The sequence below is a fragment of the Arctopsyche grandis genome, chromosome 7 (assembly GCF_051622035.1).
Source record: "Arctopsyche grandis isolate Sample6627 chromosome 7, ASM5162203v2, whole genome shotgun sequence".
In the NCBI taxonomy this organism is placed as follows: Eukaryota; Metazoa; Arthropoda; class Insecta; order Trichoptera; family Hydropsychidae; genus Arctopsyche; species Arctopsyche grandis.
This window is the reverse complement of record NC_135361.1, coordinates 10,926,248-10,949,988: the sequence shown is the minus strand read 5'-3', so window position 1 is coordinate 10,949,988 and position 23,741 is coordinate 10,926,248. Positions and strand designations below refer to the sequence as shown.

The 23,741-nt window shown below is 30.2% G+C and overlaps 3 protein-coding genes across 3 annotated transcripts in view; 1 reads left to right on the top strand and 2 right to left on the bottom strand.

Moving 5' to 3' along the window:
• LOC143914760 (uncharacterized) overlaps positions 1 to 23,741 on the bottom strand; it is a 1,424,209-nt gene that overhangs the window by 542,151 nt on the left and 858,317 nt on the right. The gene's annotated exons all lie outside the window — the stretch shown is intronic.
• On the bottom strand, positions 13,154 to 15,003 carry LOC143914684 (uncharacterized). The gene is made up of 2 exons (XM_077434977.1): positions 14,946 to 15,003; positions 13,154 to 13,648 (listed from the first exon to the last, which is right to left on the bottom strand). The coding sequence occupies exons 1-2, from the start codon at positions 14,955 to 14,957 to the stop codon at positions 13,247 to 13,249; spliced, it is 414 nt and encodes a 137-aa protein (XP_077291103.1). The 5' UTR covers positions 14,958 to 15,003; the 3' UTR covers positions 13,154 to 13,246.
• Positions 20,466 to 22,656, top strand: LOC143914550 (uncharacterized). The gene is made up of 2 exons (XM_077434812.1): positions 20,466 to 20,686; positions 22,224 to 22,656. Exons 1-2 carry the CDS (start codon positions 20,675 to 20,677, stop codon positions 22,497 to 22,499), a joined length of 288 nt encoding a protein of 95 aa, XP_077290938.1. The 5' UTR covers positions 20,466 to 20,674; the 3' UTR covers positions 22,500 to 22,656.

Genomic DNA, 23,741 nt, shown 5'->3' with positions numbered 1-23,741 from the left:
TAATGCCTGTTAGAACGAGTCGAGGTGTCTGATGCTGGTTTCTACCTAGAGGTACTCTTTGTGTGGGCAGTCCTGATAGTCCACGAACGTATGTGTAAGTTACTGGTGGTCGTAAGATTTTCTTAGGTTGTGAGTTCTTCTTGCTCGTCCGAGCCGGTTTGTCTGAATCCGAATTTCCACTGCTGCATGAGTGAGATCTGGAGGAGATGCTGAGACTTTGGAAAACTCTTCTGAAAGACGAGGTGGTGGATCTGGGTCTTCGTCTTCTCTTGGGTGAATCTTCACTCCCAGTATCGCTACTGGAGTAGGAGATTTCCCGGGGGTCTGGAGATACTGAGGTGGTGGAGCCAGCGCTTCTCCGAGATCTGCTGGAGTTGGAGTCTGTGCTGGAGCTCCTGCAGTCGTCGTCCGAGAGACGAGTTCTGGCAAGGCGGCGCCCCAGGGCCCTCAGGAGACGCGCCCCTCTTGCAGTTTCTACTTCCTCCATCGGTGGCCAGATGATGATTGCTGGCAACGGTAATACAGGAGAAGATGGTATGGTTCCGAACTTGTATGTATTTGTTTTGGTTGAAGAAGTTTTAGCGCGCGCGAGAGTTTTCACGAACACGTTTGATTTATGTTGTTATCGTGTGAAACCCTGTCGCTTACTGACGGGAGGGTGCCTGTGCATCCCCTTTTATAGCCTGCCATCGTTCGGTGGAGGGGTGGAAAACTGACGGTGAGAGATTTTCCGGCCGCGAGAGCGAGACGGGAAAATCGGACGGTCGCTCGTTCACCCCACGAAAGTTTCAAAATTAGCTTTCCCGTGCGTTTTCCGACTTACGTACGGCTTGAACATAACATGTAAGGATTTCGTTTTTATTCAAAACAGGTATTAAATGCGTTATACTTTCTTGGAAGTCTACGGTGTGATTGTAGGTGGTTTAATAAGCTGGATGAGCAATATTTCGAATATTTCTCATCAAATATTGTTATTTTTAAATTTTATGTATAGGTATACGAATATTAGTTTATTTTTTTATAGAATAGTTCTCTAGCTCATACTTACGAGCTTAGTCAAGACTCGTTTTGGGATAATAGGTCTGAATATATGTATATGAATATTATGTACATGATAAAATACGTGAGAAAGACAAACAAAAAAAAAATATTCATCAAAATGAAGTCATTAACACAATATATTAATCGAAGTAATGATCTTTTTTTCATTTCCGTGTTCCTTTAAAATGTTTCATTTTACGAAGTACTATGTGTACATATTTATATTTAATTTGAATTGAAATTTTACTAAGAATCGTTCAATGATACAAAAGTATATACATATGTATAGGAAATGTTATTAAGCGAAAAGCTTCAGTTGAAATTTTGGAGCTCAAAAAATAACAATGAGAATAAATTTTAATTACGATTTCCATGAAATTTTCGTGCAACGAATTACTAGAAAGCTTTTCTTTCTTATACGATAGATTATAAAACAATATTTAAATTTGATTAAAAGACGATGATGAGATGGATTTAATGGTATAAGTGTTATGATAGGTTATATATTGGGTTGGTAACAACAAATGGGCTGTGATAACAAATGAACTCATTTCATACACGACATATGAAACAAAACGCATAATACTATCTTAAGTAAACATTGTTTGCAAATTATAGTCATTCAGAAGCGCTTTAGATTTAGTATATTTAGATTTCAAAGCTTGGCGTTCTAAATACATGGTATTTTAAGACCGAATTTATTATGCAGGGTACGGAATAATGTCTTTGTTCTTAATTATTGAATTTACACGAAGACTGTACAGATGTTGAACAATAATTTTCTATCATTGTTCAGTCATGTATTCAAATTTGAAATTGTTTCTTGAATATGTTTCAAATAACTGCAACGATCATTTTCATTGCAAAGTAAATGCAAATACACTTAAGGTTGTCTCGCGTACACAAGTCAATCTTACAATATTTTCCCTATGAAGAATAAAAATAAACATAGTAATACGATACACGTGTCGATTTTATATTTTCTCTGAAGTGTTTTTTTTTCACATGGAGTTATTATGTCGCAATCTTTTTTTCGCACATTGTAAGTATTCATCGGAGTTGGGGAAAATTCTGTTTTCCACTCCTGAAAACCCCAATCGCCGTGAAAAAGCCTTCCATTGCCTCGAGTCACGCTATCGTGTATCATCATTAAGTATCATATGTCGTTTCAAATGACATCTAACTTGGTTTCTTTTGAAATTGTACCAATTTCGATGTTTTTTTTTCAACAACATTTTAATTCGGTAAGAATTATGCCATCTATTTTTATTATGGAATTTATATATAATATATATGTTTATGAATACATACATATGTTGAAACCTCCCTGTTGATATTTTCATACTTTTCACACTTTATCATACTTTTCAAGTCATTTTTCCATGCATTGAGCAAATCTCTTGAATATATACGTACATAATTTCCGTATTATATTTTTGTATTCAGATGCCACTTCTGTACAGTTTAGTATAATACATACATACCTATATATTATATAACGTCAATTAAGTTCAATCTTTGTTGTTCTCAATTACATATTCAATTGGATATAATTAGGGACTCCAATCCGGTCGTTTTTCAATATCTACGTTCACTAATCCCGGGATTAGTGAACGTAATCCTGAAAAACTTGGGATTGATCATTTCTTTTTAAATCGATATTTTTTAATATAATTATATCAAATGGAATTCTCCACCACTTACCAGCACGGAGCAATAGAGATCTACTTTTCATCCCGTCTTTAAGGTATTTTTATTTTTACATACCTCTTCTTAGCTTGTTCGAATTTTATAAGCATTTTACCGATCGATTTATACTCTATTAGACCTTGTATTTTATGTATAAATATATTCACATATCATATAAAAAGTAATTGTTTTACATGTGAACTAAATTGTATAGTCTTTTTTGACCAAATTTATCAAGAAAATTCTTAATTGAAAATATTCACGAATAAATATTCGGAATCCCGAGATCATCTAATTGTGGTCCCGAAATCCCGGGTTCAAAATTTTAGCTCAGGATTAGATTAACTGGGTATAATGAATACTTATTTTTTTAAATTTGGTTTGATTTATAAAATAAATTATATTCAATCAATGACGAAGCGAATTAATGTACCTATTAAAAATATATAAATAAATAATTCTAGATTCGTATTTATCAGGGTTGATATATAATGTTACATTTTGTTATTCCTATTCTATATATACATACATACATATATACACTCTTGGAAGGGAAAATAATACATTTGTATTGGCAAAAAATGTCTTTGTACATATTTTTACACATGTGATATTAGAAATGCGTGTTTGGAGATTTATAACAATACATGTATTAACTTTTATCAACAAAATTTCAAACTTACACAATGAGGTTTTTTATGAATTATTTACGGTTCATTATAAAAAATATTTTCTTTCAAATTCCTATGATTTTACGAAAATAACGTTTAAAAATATTCCACCTTGTTCGATTTTCTTATATTTTGGGTCGTTGTATTTCGCGTCGCACTAAATCAATCATCTTTCAGACGACGGAGTTTTTTCAGACTACCAATCGTCGTCTCTTATAGTTAAATTTTCTTTTGATTGAACACACGTTTGAAACACAAAAGAAGCTATATACATATATGTATATGTAGTACCTTTCCTAAAATAGCCCGTCGCCAAGAACAGAGCGCTACCTTTTACAAATGTATCTACATATGTATATTCAAAGTATAATACATACATATATTTTGTAGCATTGTACTATATATAAAGCATTATTATTCCCTTAAACGTTGGCTGTGAGACTCAAAGCTTTACACAAAGTGTGTGTTCTATTATGTGTCTTCAAAACTTAACAATTTACTGTTGTATGATATATTTACGGAACGCGAGCGAGAATTCGTCTTACGACAACAAATTTTGCAAAGACGATAACGTTTCAGGAATTCAGTTATAGTAGTGTGTATAAATAAAACGTAGTCTTGGAAAATTCCAAGATGTTTTTTACCTGAATTTTCTCTTAATGAAATTGGTAGTTTTATTATATATTGTGACTTAAGGAGCCATCACGTAATTCGAGTCTCAGTCAAGGGGCATAAATCTAACGAAAGGTAAACAAGGGTTCATCACCTTTGAACATTAGCATTGGCTATAGATTCTCAAACATTTAAGTCTCTGAATACAAAATAAATGAGCTCATTGGGCGAAATTCTTTATTTATTCCGTAATCCGTGCATTATGTGTGCGTACACGTCAATCATCCATGTTATGAACGCGCTGGATTAAAATTTTTGATTGAGATATTTCATAATTTATAGCCATTATGATCGTATTATATGTTGCAAAAGTAGGATAAGCCTAATTGAGGATTAATTTTGATGGCCATTCAATATGATCCGTCAGAAAAGGTTAATTGAAATTTTTTTAAGCCGAATCTTGTTTACAGGCTCGAATGTGTTTTTTTTCGATAATTACATTTAAAATTCTACGATTATTACAATTAAGAAAAGATAAAACTGTATTTTGAAATTTATAGATACTGCATAACAATTTTAAATTTATGCATAACAAGGATTTAAAATTAAGAATTTTTCTGATTTGATTCCAAGTATTGTAAATATTATAATTTTTTTGTTTTCTTAAATATTTTTTTTTTCCATTTAATTGAATAATAATTAATTTTTTTTTCCATTATTGTGTAATAATGAATAGTATACTTAAAAATAATCGACCTCCAATTATAATTTTAAAATTGGTCATTTTCTGAATGGCACATTTTTATTATAATTATTATATGTAAATGTATACATTCATATATATATATATATATATATATATATATATATATATATATATATATATATATATATATATATATATATATATATATATATATATATATATATATATATATATATATATATATATATATATATATATATATATATATATATATATATATAGGCATGCTTTCGTATTTATTTCGAATAAAAAACATTAATGAATTTATGTTAGTTGTACATTATAGAAAATTATAGATGTCAGTTTCATTAACTGTTAAATTTCTTCGCTGTTAATATTTGGAACCATTTTCTAAGATTTAAAATACATTTGAAGAGAATTTATTACGTCAAGTCAATCAAATTAAGCAGTACTTATTTATAAAATATTAAATAGCCTATTAGGGAATTTTATGAAATTGAATTCTATAATGGCGAAAATTTTGTCTATCCAGCTTAAAAAATTTTCGAATTTCTTTAATGAATTGTTATTTATAAAAAAATCCAATTTATATAACCGAAAATTTATTTTGGTCCATCAAATGTCAACGTATAGCATTGAAATTCAATTAGTGGAATATTAATCCCTTGTTATAAATCTACAGTGGGTGTTTGTTGTTGAAAAAAAAAACCTATAAATTAACGATGTTACTTTAAATGATGTTGAAATATCAGATTGCATAAAAAATATCAGCATCATAACATAAACGTAACATGTTAAAAATTTGGACATAATTTTAATATGTGGGATTATAGATTTTTCAATTCCAATTAAGGTATAAACGTTTTATACTTTTTACTGCATTGGCTCTTTGATTCGATTTAAATAATCAATTTTGTAGTTGTATGAAAACTTAAACTTTAAAACAAATTTAAACTTGAAAAGCTTAAATTTGGTCCAGACACTTTTCAGAAATCAACAAAGTTTGACATATTTCGTTTCGCTCATTTTGTGTTTATAATAAAGTTAAATATTGATAACGATGACGATGGCTGTACCTGCGATTTTCTTTAGATTATTTTATGATTTGTCTGGTTTTTTACCACCATTAGTCCTATCGAACTGAAACGTAATATCGGTTACTGAAATGCTAATCAAAACGAGCTAAATTTCAAATTTTCAAGTTGATTGAAAATAGTACCTCCTCTTAAAGGCGTCCTCTTTTTTTTTAAATTTTTGGATTCAATAAGTATTTTCCAAATATTTGTACCTCGACCGGAAGTAGTATGTAGTTTTACTATAGAGAATCGAGAATTTTTTTATGTTTTTCTAAGAAATCTTGAAGTGTATTGAACTGAAATTTGATATCTAGAAGTTTAAGCTTAATACCAAGTTTTATATAAAATTTGATGAAATTGGCAATTTACTTGTATAATTTTTCTTCCATTATTTTTTTTGATGCTTTAAATGTAAAGTATAATCCTTGTATCAATGTGATGAAAATAAACAAAAATCACTAAATTTAATAAACCGAAAGTTGGAGTTTTTCCGCTTAGAAAAGTCAAAAATTTTGTTCCACAATTCATTCCACACCCCTGAACGTATCAAGCTAAAAAATTATATTTGTATTTTTTTATGCACTTACGTAAGTTGATAAGGCTTTGGTCAGAATTTGTATACCGGAAGTAGTATTTTTTTGACCTTTTAAATTATTTTTATCTTCTTGATATTTTGTGTGTATAATATTTATAGTGATTTTAAGTAATAAAATTTTTTTGAACAAAATCCGACTACCGGAAGTAGAACTTTTGTCTTGTAGAAGTTTCCCTACATTTACGCTCAATTTGTATCGAAAATGCTCACATAACCGATATGTGTGAACGTGTATGTATTTTTAATTAGCGAATTTTGTTGTGTGACCTTCTTATATTCATCAAATACATATTATAGATAAAGTCATGGGTTTGTCACATCTAAATATTTTATCATATGTTTCTGCTTTTGTTTTTTCTATTGTTGTCTTGCGTTGGCCATCGTGGCGTATTAGGTTCTTCCTATAATGCCACAATGGTCCAAAACTATAAATAAATTATGTAAATCAATACAATTACTTTTTGAGATCAATACAATTACTTTTTTTTGTTTCAACTGTATTTTTTTAAATTAATGTCAAGTGAAATAAATTATATTTAATAATGTTCCTCTTATTCTTTCAAAAATTTGTTGTCAAACATACACTTATCATATATACGTTTGACAACAAATACATTTGAAAGTGTAATAAAATTTAAAAATATTGGAAAACTCAGGTTTCTAGACGAAATTGTCCTTTTCTTGATCCTTCCGTGTACGCTCACCGTACTTAATTCTTTAATATGCTAATGCCTAACAATTACCTATTAAAGGATACCTACAGGGTCCTTTCAGAGTCGTTGAACTCCATAACAGTACATTCACATGTTCGACATATCCACAACTTTAAAAAGCATTAATACAAATATTACATTGAACAATACGTAATTGTACTATTATATACATATTTGATTTACATAACTCGTTTTCAATGAATGTTGGATATATTTGGACGGATTTAAGTTATTCTATTTTAATATATTCTTGTGATAGTTGCATAAGTATAACGACATATGTACATATGTATATACAGATTATATGTTTAATTGGAAATGCGTAACTGCATTTGTTATGCACTGCAACTTCATTCGTAATCAAAATACAAATGTCATTGACAGTTTGTATTTTTCATATAATTTACTAGCTGAATTCGCCCAGCGTTGCTCGGGTGTGTGAAATTTGCACACACACAAACATAATTTTTTTTTGTATGTGCATACATATGTATGTATAATAAACTCGGATTGTTTTTGTACGAGAACTTTGTACAACAACAAAAAAAAGGTTTCTTATCCACATAATATTTGAGATATTTTGATATGCATATACATGAATATTTCATTCATACTGAATATTGATTAATTAATATTAAATATGCTACAGCAAATATTGGAAAATGTATTACCAAAAACTTATAGACGATGCTTGAAATTATGTAAGAATCGAAAAAAATAATAAATCTAGATCGGTTATCTTTAAATGTCACTCGTGTAGTGTTTTCCATCCAAACCGGTCAGTTGGCCTTGATTTGGGTCAAAAATTTTTTTAGGAAATTGCCAATTGATCGATTCATTTTGTTTGTCGTTTAATTTTATGATCGTTACAAAGCCCGTATCCACGTGCCGATCTTAGTCGGAAACGGGTAGGAAAACTTTACACGTGCCGGTGATGGGTGCGTGATTGTTGGAAAATTTCAGAGATTTGCCTCGTTTAGAAATAGAATAATTGCAGTTACGTTTTCAATTGTATGCCGCTCGTGTAATATTATGGACATATAATACATTGTGTGGACATTTTTGTATAAAATACTTTTTTAGTACATATTATATATACATATATATATATATATATATATATATATATATATATATATATATATACATATATATATTATTTTATTTATTTATTTTATTTTATTTATTTTAAACAGACCATTGTGGCATAACAGGAATTCCTAAAGCGCCACAATGGTCAAAAAAAAAAAATATATATATATATATACATATATATATATATATATATATATATATATATATATATATATATATATATATATATATATATATATATATATATATATATAAATATATATATATATATATATATATATATATATATATATATATATATATATATACATATATATATATATATATATATATATATATATATATATATATATATATATATATATATATAATAACTTGATCGGCAGATTTATTTTGTATTTCATCGATGATATACTATACGTATGTATGTATATGAATATATGTACATATATATGTATGTATATATGCACACACGTAAGTATATTGTAAAAATATAATGACTTTTGACTTACATACATATGTACATATACCATTTGAATGTTGATTGTCTCGTCTATTTTCGTATTTACTCAGTGAAATATTATACATGAAAGGAACACATCGATTCTATTGAAAAGATATTTTATATATATGTATGTATAATATAGGATATATGTACATATGTACATACATATGTAGATATGAAATATTGAAAATATGTAGATTTTGAATATTAATGGTACCAAAGAATATTGCTTTTGCATTTTTGAATATACATATAAATGTGCGTTTACTTTAATTAAACCTGTTATTATAAATTTAAGTACATACATACATTCAAAATTTTGTTTCGTATGTGATCAACAATGGCTATCAAAACTAATTATTATTTATGAAGAATAATGTTGTGCTTTGTCTTTGTGATGTTAAAATCAAAATTTTCGTGTAATTTGAAAACATTAATGATTTTTTTGAATGTAGTTTTATTTACTTTATCAGGTTGTTTTCCTACCTTTGCAAATACTTTTCATGTTATAGGCATAACAATAAAGCAAGATCAAACTTTATTAATTATATATTTGAATTTATTATTAAAAACAACATTGCTTCTATTAAATCTGTATTCGTAGAAGCTCTCAAATCAGAATTGAGGATTTTAAGAGCGGAAAATAACCGCTCTACGGATACTTGGGTTTCGGCAATGCTGTAACGATCAACGCTGAATCTTTTACGATTTCTGGATACTGCTGTATTGCCATTTTAACATTTAAATTATAAGCTCGGTCAATTTTTTTCACCATTTTCAATGCATCGTAACATTCATTTTTAAGTTTTGAAATAGAGGCTCCTTCGTCTGCTATATTGGGACTCAAACGAGGACGTTTTATTTCATCTTGCTCATTGAGATATTTTTCAAAATCGTCTTCAGATTTAGTGGTGTCGGATGAAGATGATGATAATTCAATTATTGATTGATCAAAGCTGCATGATATCGTCTCGTTTCCCACTCGAAGATCTTTCATACGAATCGTTAATTCAAACAGAGCGTTCTTAGCTCTATTTATTTGTTCTTCCGGCAATATGGATGGAACCATGGCGTCAACAGATCCCAGTAGATCCCAGCAAATTCTACACGTTTAATATTCACACGCTATACACATTAATTATTACGCAATTAAAATTTCGTAATTAAAAAAATGGTCAGAGTCGCTCATTTTTCACTCCGGCCAAAGCACCGCGACTCCACTACTCCGACTCCAACTCCACTGTCCTGGTTTAATTACTCAGATTACAATGACAGTTATCAAAATTTCTTACCATATTTAGTAGTCCAACTGTATTGGTTTATAATATAACCACAAAAAAGATATGGAATAAGAACAAAATTAATTGAAACTTAAAAAAAAATATATTAAAATTATTGAAAAAAAATCAACTCAGAAAAAACTATATTTTTACAAAGTTTGATTGGTTTTTTATTCTATTATTTTATAATTATTTTTAATAATCATAAAAAGTTGAAGAAAATCTTTTCTGAAATAAAAGCATTAATTATAATACGAGTATGTATATGTATCAGAAAATATCAAGAGAACGCTTCGGAGAAATACTTATTTTTCTTATATAATTTTACGTAATGAAATTGGATCATTTATTAATTTATAAATATAATTTTGTTTTGTTAGAGAAAATATTGACCAACATAGTAACAATAACTCTTTATATAATATTTGGTACATATATGAATAAACATATATAAATTTATTGTGAAACAGGTATTGGAGATATGTATGTTTATTTATTTTTATTTAATTTATACCAGGAAGGCCTAACAGGTAAACCCAATGCGCCTTCCTGGCCAAACACAATTATATAAACATATATGTACACCATCCATATACAATACACAAATACACATACATACATACATAAATATAAAAATACACATACATATATACATATACATATACATACATATAAATTACTCATATATCAAAAATAAAAAATAGCGTATGTATTGTTATATTTACAAACATATTATATGTATGTATGTTTATAAAAATACCTTATTTTGATAAGATAGCATTTGAGGAACGTTGCAGGGATTAAAAAATCTAATTATATTTGAATTTAGCATACATACGTATATATAATATACATATTAACGACACAAACACGAACCGATTGCGAATTTCATACGCGAAAAGGTACCGTAGTAAATTTTAATTTCCGAAAAATTTCCCGATACGTTTCAACGCAGAATATCGAGCATTGGAAAATGTTTACATAACGACCATAATAACATTGTGTTGTGCAATCGTAAAAGGAACTCTATGTAGCGTGTGTGGCGTATGTTTCGTATCTGTCAGGCCGTTAATGTCGCAGAGTCGACAAAAGCCGCCCTCATCCCAACATCCCGACACGCACGTTCGCCCTGCGAATTGTGATACGGCCCCTATGTACCGAAATAGCCCTAGGGAAGATTACTGGACAGACGGGGTGGGCTTTCGGGTTTTTGGGCGACGACAAAAGCCATTTTTTCGTCGACCCATTCAGCAGGACTCTCGTTTTTGATACGCACTTTCTAAAAGGAGCGCTGGAGATATTTTCGGTATGGAAAATGTGCGCAGTTGTGTTTTTATGTTTTTATTTATTACGACTTATATGTGAAAAATCGGGATTCTTATATGTGTGTGATTTGTTACATTGAATGAAATAGCTTAAGTGGACATATATCAGTATTTTTATGGTTGGTTTAATTAACATTTTCAAACTCTCGAAAGTCTTCGCCGACGATTCAATTTCATTCGATGAATTTTAATTATATTTTTGGGCGTCTGTTATTTAGCTTTGTATTGAAACAAAAGTAAGATTTTTTAGAATTTTAACTATTTTTTAAATCACATGATATTCTAAGACAATTGACCAGTGAAATTGACTTACATATATCATCATCTACATACATCTACTATATCAATAAACAATGAATGAAACATGAAATAAACAATGACCAAAACACGCTCACCATCCACTGCTGGATGAAGGCCTCTCCAACACGCTTCCACTCGTCTCTGTTTTGCGCAACTCTCATCCATCTCACCCCACACATTTTCCTTATTTCGTCTACCCATCTTTCGTGCGGTCTTCCTTTTACCCTTTTGCATTCTTTCGGGTACCATTCTAGCACTTATTTTGTCCACCTTTCGTTCATTCTTCTAGCCACGTGGCCCACCCATTGCCATTTTAATCTCTTTACTCTATTCACTATGTCCACTACCCTTGTCTTTGGATTATTGGATTAGTATATTGGATTTTGTGTAGCATCTTCAAAAGTTCAATGTCCAAGTTTCACATCCATACGTCATTATGGCAAAACGCATTGATCGAAGATCGTTTTTTTCAGGCAGAGTAGCATTATTGATTTAAAAACAACATTCATTCGTCTAAATACACTCCATCCTAATTTCATACGTCTCTTTATGTTTTCTTTTTTACTACCGGACATGTTTATTATGTTTTACTACCGGACATGTCTATTAGTAGTAAATTATTATTTACTTTTTCTACTTCACACATACGTATATATATAATATATAAATTGTTAATTTAAAATTATGTAAAAATTACAAGAACGACTTAAATTAATAATATTATTATTTTTATAACCAGATTTTTACTAGATATTTTCATAATTTCTTTCTCATTTTATGGTTTTAAATACTACATAAAACTCATGAAACTTTACCATCGTTTTTAATTTAATTTCATATACCTACTTCGTTTTATTTAAGGAACTTTATATGGTTTCAGTGGTGGCACGACAAATCAGCGCAAACAAACTTAGCGCCGACCTTTCGGCGCAGACAACTCAGCGCAACGACAACTCAGCGGATGACAATTCAGCGCAAAATAATAACTGTATTGAAATTCAAATAAATTTATTCGCACTTATGAAATTATCATGTAGATATGACCGACAATTTCAATACAGTAATTATTTTTGAAATCGCATTTGAAACTTATTGAAAAAATTGATTTTGCGCTGAATTGTCATCGGTGCGCCGGTTTCAGTATTTTTTAAGTATCGTTAAAATAATCAACGACGTGTCTTTCAAATGTGTATAAGAAAACAGATTCAGTCCAGTAATTATATGAGACATAGAAGTAGTAAATGATTTAAAAAAAAAAAGCAAAAGAACCGTAAACATTGTTTCATTTTCTATGTGTGTACTATTTTCACGCTGTAAATTTCTTTCACGGTCAATGTTCTGAAGATTTTTAAAACAATTTCGCATTCAAATTTAGTGAAAAGAGCGTGTAATTTTTTCCTTTAAAAACCAATAGTGGCGTAATTAGCATCTTCTTCGCATAATTATCCCAAAGAAACACAAAAACATTAAATAACAAAGCGAAGAATGCGCATTAGCGCAACAAAGAAGAAAAGGCACAAGGTAAATTTTATATGATCATTAAATTTATTTATATAAATTTACATTATAAATTAATTAAGATACTGAACGAGAGGTATATTTACATTGATCGAAGAATTAATAGGAAGGATAGGCGAGAGGAAGTCCGGAAGAGTAGGCGGAATAGGCAAGTGGCGACCTAACATAGGGATTGTAGGCTGACACTGCTGGAAGACCACTGTATCCTGGGTAGGCACTGTAGGCAGACACGTATGGGGAAGCTGCACCATAGGTTGCACCATAGGCTGACACTACTGGGGAAGCAGCAGCTCCATAAGCTGATACGTATGGGGCAGCAGCTCCATAAGCTGATACGTATGGGGCAGATGCTCCATAAGCTGAAACGTAAGGGGCAGCAGCTCCGTATGCGGAAACTACTGGAGCACCACTATACGCTGACACTACTTGGGATGTGTACGCCACTGGAGATACTACTCCTGGTTTGGCTGATACGAAAGCCACGAGGGCGGCGAACAACAGCTGAAAGTAAAGATACAACATTTTAGAAATCATAGGCAGTAGGGATTTTAGTTGCTGTTTAATAAACATAGGATGAAATCATAACTATACTCCCAAGCTTGTAAGCTTCTACCCACATTGGAGTATAGATTTGACTAAGGTACCTCAATTTTTGATATTTTTTTAATATATAGGGAATAGAGAGTTTTTGTGTGACTGTTATACTCATGTATCTGTATATGATATCAAATAGACAGAACTGAACATTCAGAAGAATGTGTAACTTTAGCTCAAGTCGGTTCATTTTGTTTATTTTTAAACCTGTCTGCTATTTTTTTGCGTTTTATAAATTATCATATTACAGATTTGTGGGGAAAAAATTCTCATTTATTCAAAAGTGTATTTATTTTGCCTATTTGTTTAAGACTCCCCGTACCCCTTAAATCTCTCGAGTATCGTGTGGGTACGCGTATTTTGGAAAACACTAAATTATAGAACATGAATAGGGAGTGGTGCAATTTTTGTGTTGAATTAACTGTGCGTATTATCGGATGAATATAGAAAATTAAAAAAAAAATGGCCGTGTGATTGAAAAAACGCATATAATTATAGTAAAAGGAGATTTAAACTGACTTTCTATTATCCATTTCATTAAATAATTTTTTAGTCATTTCTATTTTTGGCATGGAACTTTCAGCTCGTAGCCCAAATACAAAACGATTTAGTCACATTGCGGTTTTTCAGTACGCAAGCCTTCAAATTATAGCACGGCCTCCTAATGGTGGCTCGTTTGAATATTAACGCAACCCATTCTTAATGATTATGTACCGCGAAGAGCGTTTCGTAAACGATTGTTGATTTGAGGGTCATTGCTTGGAGGCTACGTCGGATTTTAAAGTCACAAATTCAGGGGTTGAATCTTTAAAAACAAAATTTGTATCCTCGATTTGGTAGATGGAAATTGCTATCATTTGATTTTAAAATACTGTTTGAGGGATATTTTTGAGGATGTTCATTACAATGCCAATAAATTTATTAACGGTAAATATGCATATGCAAATTTTCAATATATTATACGTGGTAAAATCTAAATTGTTTGGATTTGATTTGATGTATGTATGTATATTTGAAAATAAAAGACATTTCAGTCAAAATTAAAAGTTATAAGGATTTGCAATATGATTGAATAGACAGACACCTTGTATGAACGCATCTTTTAGATATATCTATTTTTTATCACTGATTGAGGGTAGTTGGGTTTTTCTACTGAGACTACACGTCTATATTAAAAATGATTTATATATGTATTTATTCTTACGAATTTGAACATGGTTGTGTGAAGGGTTGTGTTTGAGTCTGGTTGAAGACGGAAAACTTGTGATGGTTTCTCTGTGCGACTGTCCCCTTATATACACAAAAAATATGAAAAATAGGTGGAAATGGTCATATGCCGACGGTGGAAGAATGAACTGGTTCATTTTCGACACGAACTTACTGATGACATACACACACGTACAAATTGTACCATACCATATGCCATAACACACACCATAAGAATCACATACACAATTCGAACGTTGTACCGGGATAGCTCGTGCACGCATTCCATCAACGCAAAGGCTAAACGTGGATATTCCGATTCCGGTTCTTGTGAACTTTGCCGCTAAAAAGATCACTTGATCTCACTTAAAATATTGTCAAAGTGTTCCTCGATTCAAGGCAATGCCTATCAGTGCAAATCTCTCATCGGAATTGTTCACAGGTCGTCTCCTATTGTGCAAGCGATATTGCACTTGCATCGACAGGTCGATCTATTTCATTTTGAGAATTTCGTTTGTGGTTTGGTTTATGTTGTAAAAAATGTCATCGATATGCCAATTGGTCTTGTGCTGTTACGATGCAGGCGTACATGTCGTGTTCATCGACGTTGTGCAATTTTATCGTTGAATTATTCAAACTGAAACTTCCTGAACGTGTGTTGGCGTAGTATAGAGCGTGTTCTTGATCAATATGACATTTTTCATTTCATGAAAATGTCACGCTTTTCCAGATATTAATATATACATATGACGTCAGTAAAAATATGAACGTTTGAGTATGAAGATTAAATAAAATTCAAGTTCAAATGTTTTCCTTTTGAACGGTACATATGTATATTTATTTACCTGAGTTGAGTTTAAGTTAAACCTTCCTCATACCATTTCAGTTATACAATTATTATCGCTTTTGAAAAATTAAATAGCGTATTACACGAATCGAGCGTTGAACTTTCAAAGCTGATGTTCGAATACTTCATCAATGAACAAAAATATTCAATTTCGGCACGAATTTTAAATATTGGCATCCCGTTATAATTCCCTGGAAATTCTCCCTTCGAGAACTTTTTGAATTCAATCATGCGATAAATCAAATGTTCACATATGAATTCTCAATTTAAGGCAAATTTATGCAAAATAGATCCGCATAATAAAAACCTGTCCGATCCGAATCTGTAGCGGTTTTTTTTAGCGATGCTTTTGCCCACACTTGAAAATCGTTCCAATAAATTAAGGTACCGATACATTTTTCATGGCGATGTTTGGACGTTTTCGAATAGGTATTTATTTTTGTGCTGACACAAAGGTATTTTTTTTCAACCTAGGTGTTCTCTATCGTCTATCCGATGACATAATATATAATATAATAGACGATGGCAGCTAATTTTCGACAAGCCATAGTTTAAAATTGTACGTCGTTAAGTTGCGTTGATTTAAATATTAGGAATTTTGCACTTTTTATAACAATTTACAATATAATAAATGTATGCAACGTCTGTATTTCGTTTCTAGATTAAAAAGAATACCATAATATCAAACATTTAAACTAACAGCGTATTAAGTTTAACCAATTCATTCAAGACAAATTGTCCACTGTATACGTAATATAGACCTTGCTTTTTCTTTTGCTTGATAGATTTATCGAAAAAAAAACTATATAAATCTAATTGTACAACTTGTCAAATGTAAAAATTCAATAGTCATTTTATAACAAATCATTTTATTGCACATGCCCGTACGTCTCAAATCAGGATATAATATTATTATGTAACAATATAAACCTTGAATTATCGCTGTACTTTGTCCCTTTTGTATATCATAAGTGTCCTTTGTTATTTTTGCTATCTGCATATGGATGTAATAAATCTTATAGCTATGAATGCGATTTTAAAAGAGTTTTAAACGCGATGTTTCCAATATTTAGCCTTGTCAATGCTTTTAGTTGAAATTTATCGTGTGTTTAAATTGAATGATTCGCACAACAAAATTCAAGTTAAATATTTAAGAATGTTAAGGTTACAAAAAAAGTCAAATATGTCAAATAAGCCAATTAAAAAAAAACCACACATTTCAATAATATGACATAAAATCATGCTATGAATTTTAAAAATGAATTATTATTATTTAGCTGTTATAAATAATAATATTGTATTTAATTAAAAAATATTGTGCACATTTAAAAGAAAAGGTAAAGCAGAATGAAAGCATGCATATATGTATGTATATATATATATATATATATATATATATATATATATATATATATATATATATATATATATATATATATATATATATATATATATATATATATATATATATATAAAGACTCAACTTTGATGTTTCGTGAAATTCTTTCCGCCAGAAACGTTTTCCTCTGATAAATTAAAAGGGGATTAATTGAAATACCACATTATTAATACATGTATATACTTTACTTAAAATTAAAATTAAATTAATAGAACAATAAGACGTTGCGATAAAAATTTTGTTAGACTTTTTTTAAATGCCAAGTGTGAATTATGCGATGTGCAAATCTACTATACGGCATTGTAAAAACAAATTTTCAGTTGTCCTTAAATTATTTCGGCTTTCGAACGTATATGTTTTATATATAATTATATATATTATATTATAAATTGTATAAGAAAAATTAAACGTAAAATAACACGAGCGTAATTAATGTTTTTTGTTCCTTTACAAACAAACATTTGTTTATGTGATTCAATTTACCAACATCAAGCCCCATATTTAAAAATGGAAATTTAATTTAACCGCGTCAAGCCCTATATGTATGAAATAGACATAAACACCAAATATATATAACGAATAAACAAATTTAATGTAAAATCTGTTTTGATTGCTTTTACAGAAGCGACGAATGAAATCATATAACGCGTATTTTGTTTTGATGAAGAAAAACTCTATTTTCAGAATGAAAACAAGGAAAAACAATATGATGCTTTGGTCGTTGAATCCTTCCTACGAAGGAAATTCGTTATTATTCTTCAAGAACCGGTTTGAACCGATTAATTCTCGTATCAAAACACTCACCGTTAGAGATTCGATGAAAATATACTCGGTTGTTATTTATTTTATCATATATTTAAAAATGTGCGTATCGCGAAGTACCACATATTGTTGTACATAATATATCTTCATCACACGACTTACAATGAACAGGTGACATTTAGAACGTGATCGAATCTCGTTCGAAGAACATTTAGGTATTGCCATTTCGCTCAGTCGGTGGCGCAATCGGTCAAAACTTTTGTTGTATTAGATAGTTGTCAAAGTGATATAATACTAATGATTTATAATAACGCGAGAAACTTCGTATTAAGTACGTTATAAATATAGAAATTTTACTTTTGAAGGTTATTTCGGGGACAACAACAAATACATTACACTTGGGCAAAAACAAGTCGTCAGTTTTTAGATTATTCTTCTTTTGTTTGTTCGATGGAATATTACATAGAGGTGCCAGACCTACGCATTGTCGAACGTATATTGTGGGCGTATTGAATAAATTTTTTTGATAACGAGAATTGTGAACTTTTCGATGGACAAGCTTTTAAATCGTTTAATATTATCTTATGCAATTAACAGTCTGGCAAAATCGAACGGAATTCATAATATTGATAGTAAAATTGCAGACTTCTACATATATGTATGTTCGTTTTAGTCAGAAGCCTTTAAATTAAAAGGTCAGTAATTATACTGTTTGACAAATGACGACTTTTTTTTGGTTCAGAGACGAGATATGACTTTTCTTATAGATCTATACCCAATAAATACGAATCTGGTAATAAAAAATGTTGACTGGATCGAGATTCGGAGATATGTATGTGTTTTTTAAATCGCGCGATTTTTCTATATGTTGGTGTTGTTCGGTCGATGTCTCAAAATTTGTCAATTTCCTGTTCAAAATTAATATTGGAATCTATAGTCGGGTATTGTATCTTTCATTTGTAGTACTTTTCAGCTTTCAAATCTCTCTAAGTAGTCGTCCAGTTCAAATCAAAGTCAAAAGTACGTATTTTCACATGGGATTTTTTCCCACTGTTAATACTATTTTATATTGAGTATTTTCTGTTGAAACATGTTTATTGGGATAGCGTTCTGGCCACACTATTTTTTGTATACACACTATATCATATTTCGACTATTCTTGTGGATTAATAACAAAAAGTGTTTGAAAAAGTACTCCAGAAGAAAGTGTGTCTTAAAATGTTCCAACTTAGATGTTTTGTCAACTTCTTTATTAAACCATATATTAAACTATATGAGTCATTATATTTGAAAGTTCAATTTTCAGTTTCAAGACCACTATTTCTGTTTGACTCAATTCACAAATTGTTATCATTTCTTGAAAAGCAGAATAAGCGTATTACAAGCAACCCGTATTTTTAAATATTGTTACACGCAAAACATTACATTTAATGTTTTGCGAGATGTTTCTCAAAATGAAGAAAAGTAGACTTATGCCACTTTCAATTATGATGGCATATATGTAATATACATATGTATATTTAAATTAATATTCTTTAATTTTAAATATATGGTTTTCAACTTTAAACTACCAAATTTGTAATAACAATTCGTGGTACTTAAGCAAACATATGTATGTATATAGATATGTAGTTTGTGAACTACTGAATTTCAACACGACCTTTCATCTGCTCGAGCAACGCCTTGTTAAATATTGTAATCCATCAATATGCAATACAAATGCAATATAATTTGAAAACTTACTTAAAAATATCTCGTTAACGGTAGTTTATTCAGTGTTTAATCAACAAATTGAAACTTTCTTCAATTTATTATATAATATTTTATTTCATTAAAGTTTTCAGAGTATTGAGTGGCGCAATTTACAAAGTATTAAATAAAATATCAAAACTCAACCTTCAAACATACTATATTATTACAAAAAATATAGAAAATGCATTTTCATAAGGTTTTCCTCCGAAGCTATTTCCTACCAATGACGTTATCTTGAACCGCCTGTATTGTTAATGTTTTCATTACCAACTCACTACTGCTAATTTTCAAATTCAATTAGCAATCCCCATTTATCTTAATAGATATATAGATTTTTTGCAGGGCCAAAAAAATTCAAGTTAAATTTTACATTGTGTCTACACAAGCACGCTTTGAAATATCGACTATTATCAGTAAAAAGATCAGGCGTCAAGTGTTGAACTCAACATCTCCTAACCTTCCCATTCATACCACAAGGTCATAAAACATCGAAAAACCACCATTTCATCATTGAAAAGAGACATTTAAAACTTCCACACATATGTACATACGTATATGGAATGGCCGATTGTTACATTGCGATACATTTAAATCTGGAGCACCTGTATTGTCATCGTTACGTAATTATTCCTCGTCCATATCGGCATTGACCTTCCGAATCAACTCTACATACATACAAAATGTAACAAAAAACTTTGTCGATCTGAAAAAAATGGTATCTGCGATGCCTTAGAGTGCGACTCCCGCTTTTTTTTTAGCACACACCCAACAGCCATGGTTATTGTCATTTAGAAACCTGTTCTTCCGATTCTGTGGGACTACATTGCTAACTTTGATAATTAATTCCACCTGAACCACGTTCGTATCCTGGCCAAGACACAGTATATAAGGTACACGAATCGTCCGAGTAGACATCATTCGATTCCTGTCCTCGGAACACGAAAGACAAAACCCCCCAAACTTCAAAATGTTCAAATTCGTGAGTATAATATTCATCCAACTATTTATACAAACCCACAAATGCTGAAAAATCTGTAGAGAAATCGAGCACGTTAAAGATATTATATTTCACTTGAAAGTCATTGAACTGTATACATATAAACAGTTGGATTTAAATTGAAATTTGATACAATTCAATTTATTTGAGATATTGATATTTTTATTTCATTATATGATTGTACATATATAGAATGTTTTTATATAAATTTGAATACATCAACAGTATGTAATATGTAGTAGTAAAATATAATATTTCATAACTTAAGACTTTCAAGAAATTTTAATTTTAGTTTAACTATCGACAGTTTTCGAAGCACCGTGAGAGTTCAAAAAAGTATTGAATTACATATTATATTAGTTTTAAAATTTTGTATACAACTCTGTTCAAAACTTACGTTATTAAATTTGCAAGCGAAAATTCTTCATATTACAACACTCGTTACTTAACTGTACCATAACAACTTTGAAGTTAGATTTCTTATACTGAGAAAGTTCAAAAACGACTTAATTAAATAAACTTAATTAATAAACTAGAGCCAAAGGCAAATACTTGCCTTTGGCTCTAGTTTGCTAATTAATTGCATAATGAATCAGCAATTTTTTTTATATTAAACAATAAATTTTATTATATACTAATGGTTTTACCCGGCTTCGCTCGGTATTTGTAATATAAATGGCAAATATAATAAAAATATAATAAAACATGGCAAAACAATCTAATAGTAAACATTTATTAAATTTATTTAAATCATAGAAACTTTGATTTGTCGTTATAGCAACATTGATTTGTTTCCGATGCTCCCAACAAACCTTACATACATACATACATAGTTACAAACGGTGGCCGTCACTGCAACGAAAGTGACCTGATCGAAAGTCGTATTGTCGAAAGACAATATATGAAATGACGGGCTGTAAACCAGACTGGTACAAGTGACATTTTTTTAAAAAAAAGCTGTTTTAAGTGCCAAAATAATAGCATTTCATATATATACATTATTATTTTAGCACTTATACCAGATTTTTTTTTAAAATGTCACTTGTACCAGTCTGGTTTTCAACCCGTCAAATAGTCCATTTACCATGCATACATATGAAGAGCGGGTAGTATTACCATACATATATAGTAGAGTTTACCATGCATACATTATTTTCGATCTTTCGGCTTTCGACTTTCGATGCAGTGACCCAGACCTAGTAACAAAGTCTCTTTCGAAATTATATATTAGACTATCATAGTATTTTGCCCGTCAAAGTTTAATAAGCAAGTGATTGTACCAAAGTTAATTAAAATTTTATTATTAATATACCAGAGTCACCTACCGGTCAATTTAAAAACTGTTGAATCAATTTCAATTATAAACGTATAGAACTTGCGTCACATTGATCGACGAGTATGAACAGACAAATAAACAACTTTCGGCAAATACACATACAATATACATATACATAATTATGTTTTATGATAGATTTATGATTTTGAGATGTATTTTAAATGATGAAATTATTATTTTCAGTTGTTGTTCGCCGCCCTCGTGGCTTTCGTCTCCGCCAAGCCCGGAGTAATAGCGCCTTTGGCCTACTCTGCCCCAGTAGTCTCCACATATGGAGGTGTCCCAGCTGCCTATTCTGCCTACCCAGCCGTATCTGCCTACAGTGCCTATCCCGGTGCCTATGCCGGTGCCTACCCCGGAGCCGTTTCTGCCTACAGTGCCTACCCAGCTGTCGCTTCTCCAGTTGCCTACACCGCCGGATACCCATACGCCGGATACGCCGGAGTCAAATACTTCTAAGCTAGACTGCCACAATCTCTCTTTCTAGTTCAATCCGTTCATATTTATATATGACAACAGTTTTTTTTAAATAATGTGTTTTATACATGTTTTTCTTTTCGATCAAAAAACATATTTTCAATAGAATCACAGCAAAATAAATAAATAACAGCAATTCAATACATTTGTTTTCTTATATGCACAATCAAAACCCATAAGCACACATTGGATGAAACCATTAAAAAGAAAATCAACGAAAAAAAAATCAAAATCACTTGACGTGGATGTATACCTACATTTGAGTTTTGATTTTTAAATGCTTTTTATTATTACTAAATAATGTTCACAATACAAATACAAATTGGTTGAATCCTTGTAGCTTAAATTTATCTTAAGACGATCAGACGATCTTAAACAAATTTTGTATAGGCAATGTGTATTTATTCTTAAAGAGTAGGGATCCCGAATTCATCGACTTCAACTATTCGAATATCGAATAGTAAATCAAAAGCTATTCAAATATTCGAATATATTCGAAAATTAAAAAAAAAGGAAATTAGGCATAAATTTGAATTAATTATCTTATCATAGTTGCCAATTGAATTCCACCTCGTTTTTACAGCCAATAATAATTTATAATCTAATTTTTTTATTTTCTTTATTCATTATGATTTCTTGTAAAAATGTATATTTCGCCGGTGACTTCTTAAATATTCGTATTATTTTTCTGATGTTTTCTAAAATTTCGTTGAGATTATTATCGATCGGAAAGTTTCAAACATTTCCGTATTTAATAAATACAAATCTGTTTCTTTTCATGTAGACATTTCATCTTCTTCATTATCTTCATTTTTATCACAATTATCACCATTATATATTTCATTTTCTTCATAATCGTCGGTTTCTTCGTCATCACTCTTTTCATGTTGATTTTGTTTATTTAGTTTATAAAAAAATATATACACGAATAATATTCGAATAGTTGATGAAATATTCGAATAACGAATGGCTGAAAAATCAGACGAATAATTCGAATACTCGAATATTCGAATATTCGATTGGGATCCCTATTAAAGAGTATTGTATCTTGTATTTAATATGTACATCTGTAGGTATAATAGTTTAAAAACCATTCAATTTATATAGGATGTACATAAACATCGTAAATATGTACATATTCAATACCTTCAAATTGGTTGAATCATTGTAGCTTAAATTTAATTTTTATTATATATTATAGGATAGTGTAGATGTGTTATGTGT